Below are 13916 nucleotides of genomic sequence, written 5' to 3'. Positions count from 1 at the left end.
ATATATATATATATATAAAACTCTATATACCATACTATCATTTCACTTTCATCCTATTAGGTATGATGTGACACAGTTATCACTATCAAATGATCATTTATTACATATTTCTTTTTCATCTAATAATAATAATTAAGCTACATCTTACTTAATAGGATGAAAATAAGATGAGAGTATGGTATATAGTATTACTCTATATATATATATATATTTGTGTGTGTGTGTTGAAAAATAAATCTCACACTACTTGCAGATCACAAGATCTTGAACATGTTTATAAGCAACGAACAACTATCTTTTGTTGAATCGGCTTTAAGAGATGAGTTAAGCCTATAAATTTTTTTATGGTATCAGAGTCTGTCATAAGACAAATGAGACTTACACTACTTATCTTATGATAAGGATTAGAAAAATTATTAACCTTTACGTGAGTGAGAGTATTGAGAAATAAACCACACATTATCCGTAAATAAAATTTTAGACATATTTATAAATAATAAATAATTTTTTTATTAAACTTATTTTATAAGATGAGTTAGCTTATAAATTTTTTCAATACGTCATCAAATATTGGAACCAGAGCCATGCATACTGAAGGCAATTATTCAAAAACGCCCATCCAATATTGGAATATTGCTTTGAGTCACCAACTGCAATAGAATATTCTCAATTTCTCACAGCAAAAATGTGCACATTGCCACTGACTAGAGTTAGAGTGGTCATTGAAAATCGCGAGCCATCAATAGACGAAGTTCGAAATTTATATTTTGTATTTCTATTGGTCGATTGTAAATATTTTTTTACGGTACAAAGAAAATTTTCATTATTAAATAAAACAATATACATGATATTGAGGGTCGAGATCTCAAAATGAGTCATCATCCATGATTAAATACAATGTAACACAAATTTAAACCTAATCGAAAAGAGTAATGTTACATATAGTCACTTTTATATATTTTATGTACACTTCACTAATATGATTTACTGCATTAATTTTTTTAATATACAACCAATCACATCAATAAAATATACAAAAAAATACGTAAAACTGATTGCACATAAAATTTTTGAATCGACAAAACGATACCAACTAATTAATTAGCTAGTTTGATTCCATGATTGGCTGTCGTAAATACGATTGTTGGAGCAATCTATTGATTGGATTGCTTGTAATATCTATTGCAAGAAGATCCCATAATATAAAATTAAGTCATCCCCTTCGAGGGACCTCGTGCCATCAAGGCCATCCCATGGCCCAGTCAGGTGATCCCACGCCATCATTAAAATCTAGGACCTTTGTTGATCTGGTCTTGGCTATTCCATAGCCCTTGTCGAAAGTAAACCTTCCAATGCGGCCCCCAAAATCATTGACAGGCAGGTATGCTTTATGTTTTCCAAGGAAGAAATGGCAATTTCGGCGGCACCTTCCAGGTATTTCCTGGTTCTAAAGTTACTTAGGCAGAGGCCAACTCTTGATGCAATAAGAATTTTCATATGCAACAGATGGGGCTTAGGGGGTATTGCGGTTGTCTCTTCTATGAGAAAGAATATAAATATTTTTGTACATCTTACATCGGAGGAGGACTTTAATAAGGCTTTCTCCCATGAGGCAAGTGAGGTAAATGGAGTTCCTTACAGAGCCTTATACTGGATGCCGGGCTTTACTGAGGATGAGGAATCTCCGATAGTCCCAGTCTGGGTAATGCTTCCAGGTTTACCACCAAACTTCTATCATGATTCAATCCTCAAGATCTTAACGACACCACTTGGAAACTTTATTCGGTCTGATAACTCAACTCGTTGTGTGACAAGAACGGATGGTGCTCGAGTCTACCTGGAAATGGATGCCTCCCGACATCACTTTGACTATTTTTGGATAGGTGCGCTGGGGTCTGGCTTTAAACAAGAAGTGGAGTTTGAGACACTGCCAGCCTTTTGCTTTTTCTGTAAAATGCAGGGCCACAACAAATGGACTTGCAGGAGAGGCAAGAACAGAATAGAATTTGAAAGAACAGGAAAACAGAAGGTTGTAAAGGAGTACTGTGAAGTTAGAAGGGAACCGAATGCTGAAGGAGGGAAAACTAACATGGGAGGAAAATACGGAACAAAGTTTGGCGTGGTGGAAGTACTGGAAGGACCCGTTCAGGCTGGAGAGAAGAATGTTAGATTGACAGAGCAAGAAGAAGAGCAGTGGGTAGAACAGGAAACACAAGTTGGGTAAGAGCAAGGGCTGGATAGTATGAACTCCCATATTGAAAAGGGAGATGGTTTGATGGACTCACAGGGAATTGTTCTAGATAGCTTGAAACAAATTCATGGAGACGTTAGTAGGGAAGAGGATCTTGTACTAATAGAAGATGTACCTATGGATGATTGGGGACAAGAGAAACAAGTGGGCGAAACAATGGAAGAGCTCTAATCCTTGTCTGATCAGGAAGAAGGCGAATTAAATGTCACAATAGGAAAAGAAAAGTACCACTTGTCTGAGGAAGGAAATAGTGGAGTAAAAAATAAGGATACGAGGAAAGATAGCTTAAGTGCAACCAAAAGTACCAAGCGAGTCATTAACCGTCCCTCAAAGCTTAATTTATGATAGATTCTATAATGTATTGGAATATCAGGGGCCTGGGCACGTCAAGGGATAGGTTGAAGAAGCTAGTTAAAAAATTCAATCCTAAAGTTGTAGCACTAGCAGAGACATTTGTGGATGAGAGGAAGATGGAAAACATTAAGAAATTACTATGGCTGGATAATGGGTGGTCTAATCAAGCACACGCTGGAAAAATTTGGTTGTTGTGGGATAAAAATGTAAACGCGAACGTTGTTCGCATGAGCGATCAATTTATTACGGCAAAAATATCGAAGGGGAGCATAGAGCTCTTAATAACATTTTTCTATGCTAAATGTAATTATGGGCTTCGTAGGCAACTATGGAAGGATTTGGAGGAGGAGGCGCAGATGAATTTACCTTGGATGATTCTAGGGAACTTCAATATCATAAGAACTAATGATGAACAACTGGGGGGGGGGGGTGCTCCTTGCCTTATGATAGCAATGGAGAAATTTAACAACGGGATCAATGAGTGTGGGCTACTCGAAATCAATTCCCAAGGAAATAGGCTAACCTGGTGCAATGGGCAAGAAGGGTTAGCAAGGTGTTGGGCTCGGCTGGATAGAGGTTTTATTAATACACAGCTCCTAGATTTGCTCCCTTAGACGCTGTTAACTTACTTGGAGCGCAATACCTCAGATCACTCTCCAATGATAGTCTCTTGTATTCAAAACTTCCAAAGGTACGGGCCATCTCCGTTTCGATTTCAACAAATTTGGATGGAACACAAAGAATTTTTTACATTAGCCAAAAAATGTTGGGAGGAGGAAGGGACTGGAAGATGATTGGAGAATCTGGCCTTTAAACTAAAGCGTATGAAACAGGTTCTCAAAACATGGAACAAAGAAAAATTTGGTTGAGTGGAAATAGTGATTCATGAGCTAGAGCAGAGAATTGAAGTACTAGATTCACATCTACAGGAGGAATATGAGGAAGCAGTGGAACAAGATCTATTAATCTCTAAAATTGAGCTAGAAACATGGAAAAGTAGGGAGGAGTCAATGCTTGCGCAGAAGGCCAGAGTTATATGGCTTAGAGCAGGTGATAATAACACTCGGTTCTTCCACTCGGTTCGTCCACTAGGTTTTGAAGAGAAGGCAGCAAAATCAAGTTAATCAAATGCTCAAAACTGATGGAAATTCTTTTGAATCTCTTGAAGCAGTTCACGAGGGAGCTGTTCAATACTTTCAAGAATTGTTGAGCCAAGGAGGAGAGGGGGGGTTACCAGATCTGAGCCCGTTTATTGACAAAATTATTATGGAAGAGGAGAATAAAGAAATCACAAAATGTCCTTCAGTAGAAGAAACTCAGTTGGTTCTCTTCAGTATTCCAATGGAAAGTAGCTCGGGACCAGATGGATTTGGCTCGAGATTTTATAGAAACTGCTAGGAATTTATACAAGGTGATGTGGTAAACGCAGTAAAAGAATTTTTTGAAGGAAAACAACTCCCACAGTTTTATACGGCCTCCTATGTGGCTTTGATCCCCAAAGTATAGCAACCAACCGGATTTGATAAATTTAGGCCCATTAGCCTATGTTCCGTGATATACAAAGTATGCTAAAATAATAATTGTAGTAAGGCTCACACACATACTGCCGAGAATGATATCTTCAGAACAAGGGGCCTTCATACCCAAGAAGAGTATCCTCGAAGACATCAGCTTGACCCAAGAAATGGCCCATTCCATACATTAAAAAAAAAAAAAAAAAAAAAGACATGTCTAAAGTGTACGATTGCGTGAATTGGAACTTCTTGCTACATGTTTTGGGTTCCTTCGACTTTTCGGAAGAGGTTTGTGGGCTGATCAAGACGTGTATAATGACACCATGGTATTCCATTCTCTTGAATGGTACTATTAAAGGGCTCTTTAAGGGGGAAAGAGGCCTTCGACAGGGAGACCCCCTTTCGCCATACTTGTTTATTTTGATGAAGGAAGTGTTCACAAGGTTGTTAAAGAGCAAATATGACAATGGAACAATTGGAGGGTTTTCTCAAGATAGAGGAAAGCCTCTCATCTCACACTTGTTATACGTAGATGACATAGTAATTTTCACCAATGGAGCTAAGAGATCTATAAAAGCACTGGTTAAGGTAATGGGTGTGTATGAAAAGTGGTCTGGGCAGCAAGTGAATAGGGAGAAATCGGCCATAATTTTCTCCAAGTATATCTCATCAGCTAGAAGAAGAGAAGCCCTTAGTATTACGGGCTTTGGAGAAGGTCATTTCCCGTTTAAATACTTATGAGTGAATATAGTAGACGGCAAACTCAATGGTCGGCACTTGGAAGACTTAATCCACAAGATCCGAGAAAAAGTCAGTGGCTGGAAGATGAGATTACTGTCAGCAGGAGGTAAACTTATTCTTCTAAAGCATGTCTTGTCGAGTATGCCAATCTATCTTCTCTCAATATTGCAGGTGCCTAAGCTAGTAATCTCCACCATGAATCGCATACTTAGCTCCTTTTTCTGGGGTGAAACGGATGGTATACCAAAAAAGAAATGGTATGCCTAGAGAAAAGTCTGCAAGCCAGTTTCCGAAGGGGGATTGGGAATCTGGGACTTAGAGGAGACGCAAAAATCTTTACACATGAAGTTCGCCTGGAATATTATTAACAACGACTCTCTATGGGCTTGTTTCTTTCGAGGGAAATATGTGAGGGGCAATCATCTATCTCTTGTACAGAACATGAAAGGCTCCCGCTTTTGGAGAATGGTGATGAAGCAAGTTCCTTATGTTCTGGAGCATTCTCACTAGAAAGTGCGTGGGGGTGGCATAAATTTTTGTTTGGACTCTTGGATGGAAGATGGACCATTGGTTGATGCTTTAGAAATAACAGAATCCCCTAGACTCAAGATACGTGAGTGCAAAATAGATAACATATGGGACATGCAGCTTATAGAGCGTCTGGTTTGGAGGGGGTGGGGGGGGGGGGGGGGGAATGGAGGAGATACTAAAAATTCTGGGAAATCCTCGAGAAGGGCGTGATCTGCTCATATGGACACTATCCAAAGATGGAAAGTTTATGGTTCGAAATGCTTGGGAATGCCTGAGAGTGAAGTGCCCGGAAACTCCATGGTTAGCCTGGGTTTGGCATGAATCTCTACCGAAAAAAATCTCGATCATGGTATGTAAAGCGTGGAACAACAGCCTTAGTGTGGATGATAGATTGAGAAGGATAGGGATCCCAGTGGTATCGAAATGTAACTATTGCCTTGCAGGTGGGTATGAGGATATTAGCCACATGCTCTATGTTGGTGACTTTGCCCAACAAATATGGAGGAGATGTGCTCAACACTTGGGAATTCCTTTTCGGGAGGGATTAACGTGGAAGGAAAACATGTCACTATGGTTTAGGCGTGCATCTCAGTCATCTCAAATGGGAGTAAGCTGGGGTGTACTCCCTTCCATAGTAATGTGGAGATTATGGTTGAGAAGATGCAGGGCACGAACGGGAGGAAAAACCGACTCAATAGAAGAATTGTGGCAAGCGATCAAATTTTGGATGTCCAGATTGATGAAGGATTCTTCAAGATTTCAGAAGGATGTACGTGGGGATAAAGAAATGCTGAAGAGTCTAAATATTGATGTAATCCTAGTGAGGCTAAAACGCACACAAGTGGTCAGGTGGATAAAGCCTAAATAGGGGAGATATAAACTCAACACAGACGGAAGCAGCAGTCTTGGTGCTTCAGGTGCAGGAGGGCTCCTTCAAGATGACATTGGAAATTCAATTTTTGCCTTCTTAGTGGACCTCGGTGTCGGTAGTAATAACGCAGCTGAATTGAGGGCAATCCTAAATGGACTAAAGATCTGTCAAGAATAGAGGATTAATGTGGTGGAGGTGGAAACCGACTCACTACTGGTGGTTAAGTGGCTTAGTGGTGCTATATGCGGAGTGTGGTGTCTAGAAGACTATTGAGAGGAAGTCTTAAAAATTTTCCAAGAAGGTGAGCACTCAATCAAACATACCTTCCGGAAGGTATCGCCCCAGCCAACTACTTGGCGAAACTCGGTGCACAAGGGAAAAACCAAGTACAGAATAATGTCATGCAATTATCGAGGGAACTCTGAGGCCTCATCCGAACGGATAAACTTAATCTCCCCTATTTACGTATCCGTTAATATTTGTTGTGCCCATTGTCGTCCTTGTAATTGTTGTTTGGAGTCCTTTATTTTAGTATAAGTATCTCCAGTGTGGTCATAGTTTGGGTTATGTAATCATGGTTTCCCTCCACCTAAAGTGAGGACTGTTTTAATAATATAGTGGGCAATCAGTCCACTCCTTTTAAAAAAAAAAAAAAAAGTCTCGAGATACCATTTAAAGACTTCTAATCCAGCACCTTATGCATTCTTAGATAGCGTAGGTGAATAAAAGCCACTTCTGATGAGCTTCGATTTGGAAAGTGGTGAGATCATAGCTATACATTCCCAAAAGTCATCAAGCTTTCAAACACTTACAAAAAAAAAAAAAAAACACAATTATTGCTCATATGGGAAACAAAGTGTTTAGAGGAGAGTTGGGTTTTAATCTAGGCGAGCCGGTATTTGGATTGCCGAGCTCGGTTCAACTAAAAAGACTCGAGTTCGAGATTTTTATTTAACATTTGTTTGAACTCGACTCGGTAAAATAATATTCCAACTTAAGCTCGAGCTCGTCTCAAAAAGGAGCTCGAGCTCAAGCTCGGCTCGAGTTGTTTCTTTTTTCTTTTGAATAAGATTTAATAATTAATAAATTAAATAGATAAAAAAAATCTAATATTTTTGTATAACTAACAACTAAAACCTCTATTGAATTAAAAGATTTTAAAAATTATAAATAATTAATATGTAGTTAGTTGATATTTATTCATAATAACAATATTTTATATGTGTACATAAATTATTAATACATACACATAATATGATAGTATATATCTATTTCACATATCGTTCTCACATACTAGTCTATAAACTTGTTAAATCTTATCGACTAATTATTGTATAAATTATAAAATATAGTTATGAAGCATATTAAATATATAGGCGAGGTTAATGTTGAATTCAAGGTTTTAAATTTTGTATAATTATATATTTACACATGGATTTTGATAATAACAAATGAATTCAAAGAATAAAGAAGTTTCAAACTCAAGTTGTTTACACAATGGAGTCAAGCACATCAGGAAAATAAGCATGATCAAGAAGAGAACAAGTTCACATTAAAGTCATAGAGTAATGTTGTAAATCTCTTAAAAATTCGAAATTAGGATTAAGGTTCAAAACTAATATTTTATCATAAAGCATTAAAATATATTTTCCACATGTGCATGAATATTTTGAAAATTAAATTTAAAAAATTTGAAAGATGATTGATTGTCATCTTTTACATGTGCATGCCTTGATTAAATGTTTGAACTTTGAAATATTAAAAATGATTAATTGTCATCTTTCCCATGTGCATGTTTTATTTGAATATTTTCAAAAGTGATTGATGTTTTTTTTTACTTATGCAAAAAATTTTTGTTTGAAAAATTTGAAAAGTAAAGTGTGCTCCTTTTGTCATATGCAAAAAAGTAAAAAAATTATGTTTGAATATTTTGAAAAGTAAAGTATGCTCCTTTTGTCATATGCCAAAAGTAAAATATTAGATTTGAAGTTTTTGAAAAATGAATGATGTTGTCTTTGATAATTGAAAATGAAGAACCTTTTATTTGAATTTTTTGAAAAAGTGAATGATGTTGTCTTTGACATGTAAATCTTTTTAAATTTGAATATGAAGTCTCATGTGTCTATAAATAGATCATTTGAGAGTTTCACATTTACAACATCAAGAACATACAACATTCATTCAAAACTTTCATTTTCTCTTCTCTAAACATTGAGCCTTAATCCTTATTCATTTTGAGAGAGATATAGTTTGCGCTGTATTATTTTTATTTCACTCATTGAAGAGTATTTTCTGATAACTTACCCACTATCAGCTCTTATATCAATAAAAGTGTGTGTATAACCCTTGTGCATGGAGAAAATATTTTACACAGGGAATAGTTAAATCATCACGTGTAAGGTGATTGCAAGTGTAAAGGGTGTTTTATAGCAGTGTTGTTCAAAGGTATAATAGATTTCTATCTCCACCTAAAAGAGGTTGAATAGTAAATTTGGAGATTTTCAAGGGGTAGCTTGAGGCGAGGACGTAGGCAGTGGGGCCGAATCTCGTTAACATACTGGACTTGTTTCTCTCTTACCCTTACTCTTTATATTTATTATTGTTTCGTATTTTGTTTATATTTTATATTGTATATTTGATTTATAATTGTTATTTTTTAAATACAACTCAATTCACCCCCCTCTTGTGTTAGTCATCTGAGCAACAGTTAATATTATATATTTAATTATAAAAGTAATATGCTTATATTATTAGCTAATACATATATATATATATATATGTATATATATAGGCGTACGTATATATTTATTAATATATAAATGAGCTTTAATCTAATCAAACTAACGAGGCAACTCAAGCACAAACGAGCAGATCTAAACAAACCTTACTCGAGTTGAATTTAATCAAGGATGTGTCAAATACTAATTGAGCGGGTACCTGTTTCTTTTTTGTTTTTTTTTTTTTTTCACGAGTCAAGTTTAATTTAAGTTTGACCGGATGAGTATTGAGTAGATTATTAAACAGACTTATTTATTTACAGTCTTAGAAGAGAGTGTGAAGAAGTAAGGTTGATTCCAAAGGTGACGACATCAGCATGTGTAGTCCACGTGCTGATAAGTGGGACTAGGAATCGGTGTCTAGCGACAAGGTAGGGACAAAATTGGAGGGGTCGAATGGTTTTGGAAGTTACGAATCTAAGCAATAACAAAAACTTTAGACGAAACGGGGGTTTCAAAATGCTACGAGAAACCAGAAAGGTAGCTTGGTTGACTAGCTAGAAAGAGCAGTTTCTCTCTTGGAGGGGGAGGAAAGGAGGAGAGCTCCTCCCTACGTCTCGGAGGTTGGCACTGTGGTGGGGTGCCACGACCTATGGAAGAAGACGCCTTGCTGTGAGACAGGAACAGAGAGCCACAAGTCGCTTTGTTTATTAGGCAATTATAATAGATTTTAATGGTCTGAGTAATCTATGACTTTCTAGTATCACTAGTCAATCATGCCTAGGGGTCAGTGCTTGGACTTTGCCTTTCAATCACATCAAAAAAATTTTGTTTCATTGATAAAAACAACAAAGCATTGAAAGGCACGAGTTCATGGTAGCATTCTGAATTGCACTACATATTACACTGAAACGAGGATTTGGAAATGTAAAAAACCAAGGTTAGTGGCTGTTGGGATTTGCCAACAGACAGCTTTGGGGCAATGACTGTGACCTGGGGAGCATTTTGCTCCCATTGGGCACAACATACTCTATCCTCTTCAACTATATCTGCGACCTCCTAATTACACAAACGAGGCCCCGAGCTTAGATGAAATATAGGCACGATTCTTAAAAAGATTAGTTGATAAACCTCTTTGCCAGCTTTCTTCTCATCACCTGCTAGGCAAAAATGCATGGATACCACACCCACCATATGAACAAAGAATAAAAACGGGCATTATTGCTGAGTTTACAAGCTGAAAGTTATCATTTGGGGACGGGCATAGTGAAGAACCCCACGACACTAAATTGACACAAGGCATTATTCAACATATTGTTCCAACTTCGGCCCTTTAAGATTTTCTGCTTTTTTCCTTTGCAGCATTCTTCAGTACTCCCGTGGTGACGGATGACGCTGGATTGATGGCCTTCCGTATCTTGAAAATATTCCAAGCCGTGTTGGCACAGTGCCCTGCAGTCGCAAACACATCCTCGGTGGCCTCCCCTGCATCTTCCCCAAACCTGGTGCTCAACAACAGCATTTTCAAATTACAGATGAAACTTCACTACGTAAGTCAAAATATCTTAAAATTATTGGAGTAAACACGTATTTAAGCGGAAGAGTGCTCAAATCTCATGTTTTGGTGAATATTGATGACAATATCTTTCTGGTTAGGTGTTGTTTCAATAGATAATCATAGATTGAATTGACATCAGCTTGTTGGGAGACATATTTGTCTTCCCAAATCCCAACTAGGATGATAACGTATGACATGGTAGAAGCTAGACGATTTAGAGAAAGCAAATGAAATCAAAAAAACAATTCTTCAGAGCTTCCAAGAATTTTGTATTTTTCATTCAAACGGTAGGATTCAGGATGTGCAGCTAAAAATACAAAAACCATGTGTATGTGGTAGCAGTTAGTGATGAGACCAGGGAATGTCTAGAACTCGGTGGCTTCTTGAAATTTGCTAAAAATTTTAGATTGATCAAATATATCATGCAATTGTTCTTGTACAAACAATGTCTTAATAAGTATTATGTCTGCATTGTAATATTGTAATTGTAATTCTAGGTCAAAGTACCTTTTTGTGACCATTCTTGTTGCAGCACGGGAGGTGGCAGAAAGTGCTTGTTTTTCAGCAACTTCAGCTGCATCTAGGACCTTGTCTACAGATGACAGGGTGGACGAGTATAACATGTAATTTCACATTTCCATCTAAGAAAAAGACTAATTTCCACTGCTTAAAAATGTAAGGATTAGAACTTACTGACAGCGTCAAGTGAAGCCATGAGAACCTGTCCTGGAACCATGGCTAGGACTGCCTTCCCTGCCGGGGATTTGACCACAGGTTTCATCACTGATCCAGTGGCAATACCGATACCATCAAGCATCGATTTACTTATCCTTTCAGTCATCTTGGACAGCTTTCTCACACTTCAAAATCATAAGCAATAGAAACCAAAATTGACATCATTATGGGAAAAGAATTTCATGTTGCCATATAACATTACTATGAAATATAAATGAAATTGCTCATATAATTATTTGGGATACCGTTTTAAGCCTTTGCTGCCTCCACTCTTCTTTGCTTTGACAGTGCTTCTATTACTGTTACCTTCTGTTGCCCTGAAACCATTTTTATCCTCTGCAGCACTAGTTATAATCATCTCTCCTCCTTTTTGGACCTACACTTTCCTCACTCTTTTATGTACGGAATAACACTTTTTCCTTTGACAAATAAACAGATATATTTCATTGTATATGGCTGCTTCATCATTTTGATCAAAATCTTTACAGTAATTGTGTCTCTAAGAAAGCAACTAATTTTCTCATATTGTGTTGGGATGGTGAAATAGAGACGAACCTGGTTGACATAAGCATTGCTGCATGTGAATATCCCCTTGACAATCTGTCCAGTACCCCCTGCAATCGCCTTGGCCAACACGTTATTATAATCCTCCATTCTTGGAGCAAACTCTTTCCAATCAACGTTTTTGTTTCTAGTCGTCGATGTCGGACACGAAAAGCACGAGAGATCCTTCAAAAACGAGTCCAGCAAGCCCAAGCTACCTCCAGACTGCTCCGAAAAGGTGACTCCATAGCTGAGAAGATCCCCATCCTCTATTGGCAAAGAGAACAGATATTGGAGGGCATCAACCTTCACTACAGGCTCATCTTGTGTCAAAGGCCACTGAACATCTTCACCAACTTTAACCATAGTGGCAAGAGCAACATTCTCGTCGGAGATTCGGATAAGCGTGAACTCCCCGTTGGCGAGTTCTGTGGCCTCTCCTTCATCCATCAGATGAACTTTGCATCCTGGGATCCGCAAAAGGACCTCTTGTCTGAGATTTTTGGGTTCTGGGTCTTGTTGAGCAGTTTCAGAGATGGAAGTTTGCATGGGAGCGGGGGCTTTGGAGCTGCAGAAACCGAAACATCCCATCTCTACTGTTGTGGTTGCTTAATTTGGCTCGAAGGTAGCTGTGCTTGTCACAGAAAGAAATCAGGAAGATAATACACAATAAAAGAGAGAATGGTTCCAAAAGATTGATTCTTTGATTGTAACTTTATTGGATTCCTATTCCTGAGTAGAAAGAATGGGTTAAGGTGGTGTTACTTTGGGTGGAAGAAAATACGAGAGCATGCATGACAGACTGTCTTTGATGCTTGATCATCATGGATGCCCTCAAATCAGTGTGAACACCTTTGAGAATTCAACAAAAACAGCTTATACAGACTATCATGTGTCGTTGGAAGTGATCGGACAGGACACTCTTTATTTTCTTATGCTTGTTTTGGCGATACATTATTCTTTGTGGCGTGCAGCACAGATCATTTATATTGCATATATGCTTTTGTGGAACATATGGATTGCTGAACAGTGGTACTTATAAAGCTGGATTAAAAGGACCAAGGACCAACAGCCATTTCTAGTGCTAGCTAGTGTGAAAGATGGGTCCAAAGCTGTATTATCAAGTTAGTGTGCTTTCTTCTTTACATCCTGTTTCTAATCACAAGCCATGCAAAATATGTTCAGTCCAAATCCACCCTACAATGGGGGCCAGCCAGCTACAGAAGCTCCAGACCATTTTTAATTTTGTCACTTGTCTGTTTTATTTCAGCTTTTGAGATCATCTAAAGCCTAATTTCCCTCTTTTTTGGTTTCCTTTTCATGATGCCATGCATGAAAGTGAAGTTAAATCAATATATATATAGAGCCCAAAAATAGATCTTAAAGGGACTAAAGATAAGTGATAAAATAATGGAAAATGATTGGGTGACTCTCAAATGTGCACTCCAAATGTACTGCTCCCTCGTCTGTTTTAAGTTTTTTAATGGTTAAGTAAGTAACTGTTAGTAAATTTGTGATTTTTTTTCCCTTAATGATTAAGAATGTTTAAAAAATATTTTTTAATAAAAAGTACAATTGCATGAACCGTAAAAGAAATTTGAGGTGCACATATGCGAGTCATCCTAGCATTGTCGTCATGCATATAGCTGAGTCATGCATAAAGGAAAAGCTCAAATTTTATGCCCAAGCAAGTTGTGTGTATAAGATCACTTGCATATATGCCATGAAAAACGCCCTTTAGAAATTCTATAAGCCTGCTTTCAAATGAGAGTAAATAATCTCTCGGGCTAAACCATAAAATTTTGTCTTTATGGATCTGTTCTTGAGAGCTGGCGTAGCCCACGTACCATAGATTAATCTTAATTCTCGGCAGGATGAGCAATTAATGGCTTCTCAAATGGCTCATTTCATACCAGGAAAGCCCAAAGGCTACCATATCCTCGTTACTATATATATATACACAATATATATATATATATATATATGTGTGTATTGAGAAATAAATATCATATTATCTGTAGACATGATCTTGGATATGTCTATAAGTAATGAACAATCCTCTTTTGTTAAACCAATTTTAATAAATAAGTTAGGCCCATAA

General features: G+C 37.4%; 1 protein-coding gene across 1 annotated transcript; it reads right to left on the bottom strand.

The window, feature by feature from the left end:
* Nucleotides 1–10064: 10064 nt before the first annotated feature.
* On the bottom strand, nt 10065–12738 carry LOC122306663 (senescence/dehydration-associated protein At4g35985, chloroplastic-like). Its single transcript, XM_043119112.1, has 5 exons — nt 11828–12738; nt 11518–11648; nt 11231–11397; nt 11045–11129; nt 10065–10481 (listed from the first exon to the last, which is right to left on the bottom strand). The coding sequence occupies exons 1-5, from the start codon at nt 12404–12406 to the stop codon at nt 10313–10315; spliced, it is 1131 nt and encodes a 376-aa protein (XP_042975046.1). The 5' UTR covers nt 12407–12738; the 3' UTR covers nt 10065–10312.
* Nucleotides 12739–13916: the final 1178 nt, after the last annotated feature.

This window comes from Carya illinoinensis, chromosome 4 (assembly GCF_018687715.1).
Source record: "Carya illinoinensis cultivar Pawnee chromosome 4, C.illinoinensisPawnee_v1, whole genome shotgun sequence".
In the NCBI taxonomy this organism is placed as follows: domain Eukaryota; kingdom Viridiplantae; phylum Streptophyta; class Magnoliopsida; order Fagales; family Juglandaceae; genus Carya; species Carya illinoinensis.
The sequence above is the reverse complement of the archived record's forward strand: the minus strand, read 5'-3'. Positions and strand labels throughout refer to the sequence as shown.

Coding starts and splice junctions, on each gene's coding strand:
- LOC122306663 (XM_043119112.1), bottom strand. CDS start 12,406: ATGGGATGTTTCGGTTTCTGCAGCTCCAAAGCCCCCGCTCCCATGCAA. Junction 11,649..11,827: donor GCAATGCTTATGTCAACCAG/GTTCGTCTCTAT, acceptor AGGAAAGTGTAG/GTCCAAAAAGGAGGAGAGAT. Junction 11,398..11,517: donor GGCAGCAAAGGCTTAAAACG/GTATCCCAAATA, acceptor ATGATTTTGAAG/TGTGAGAAAGCTGTCCAAGA.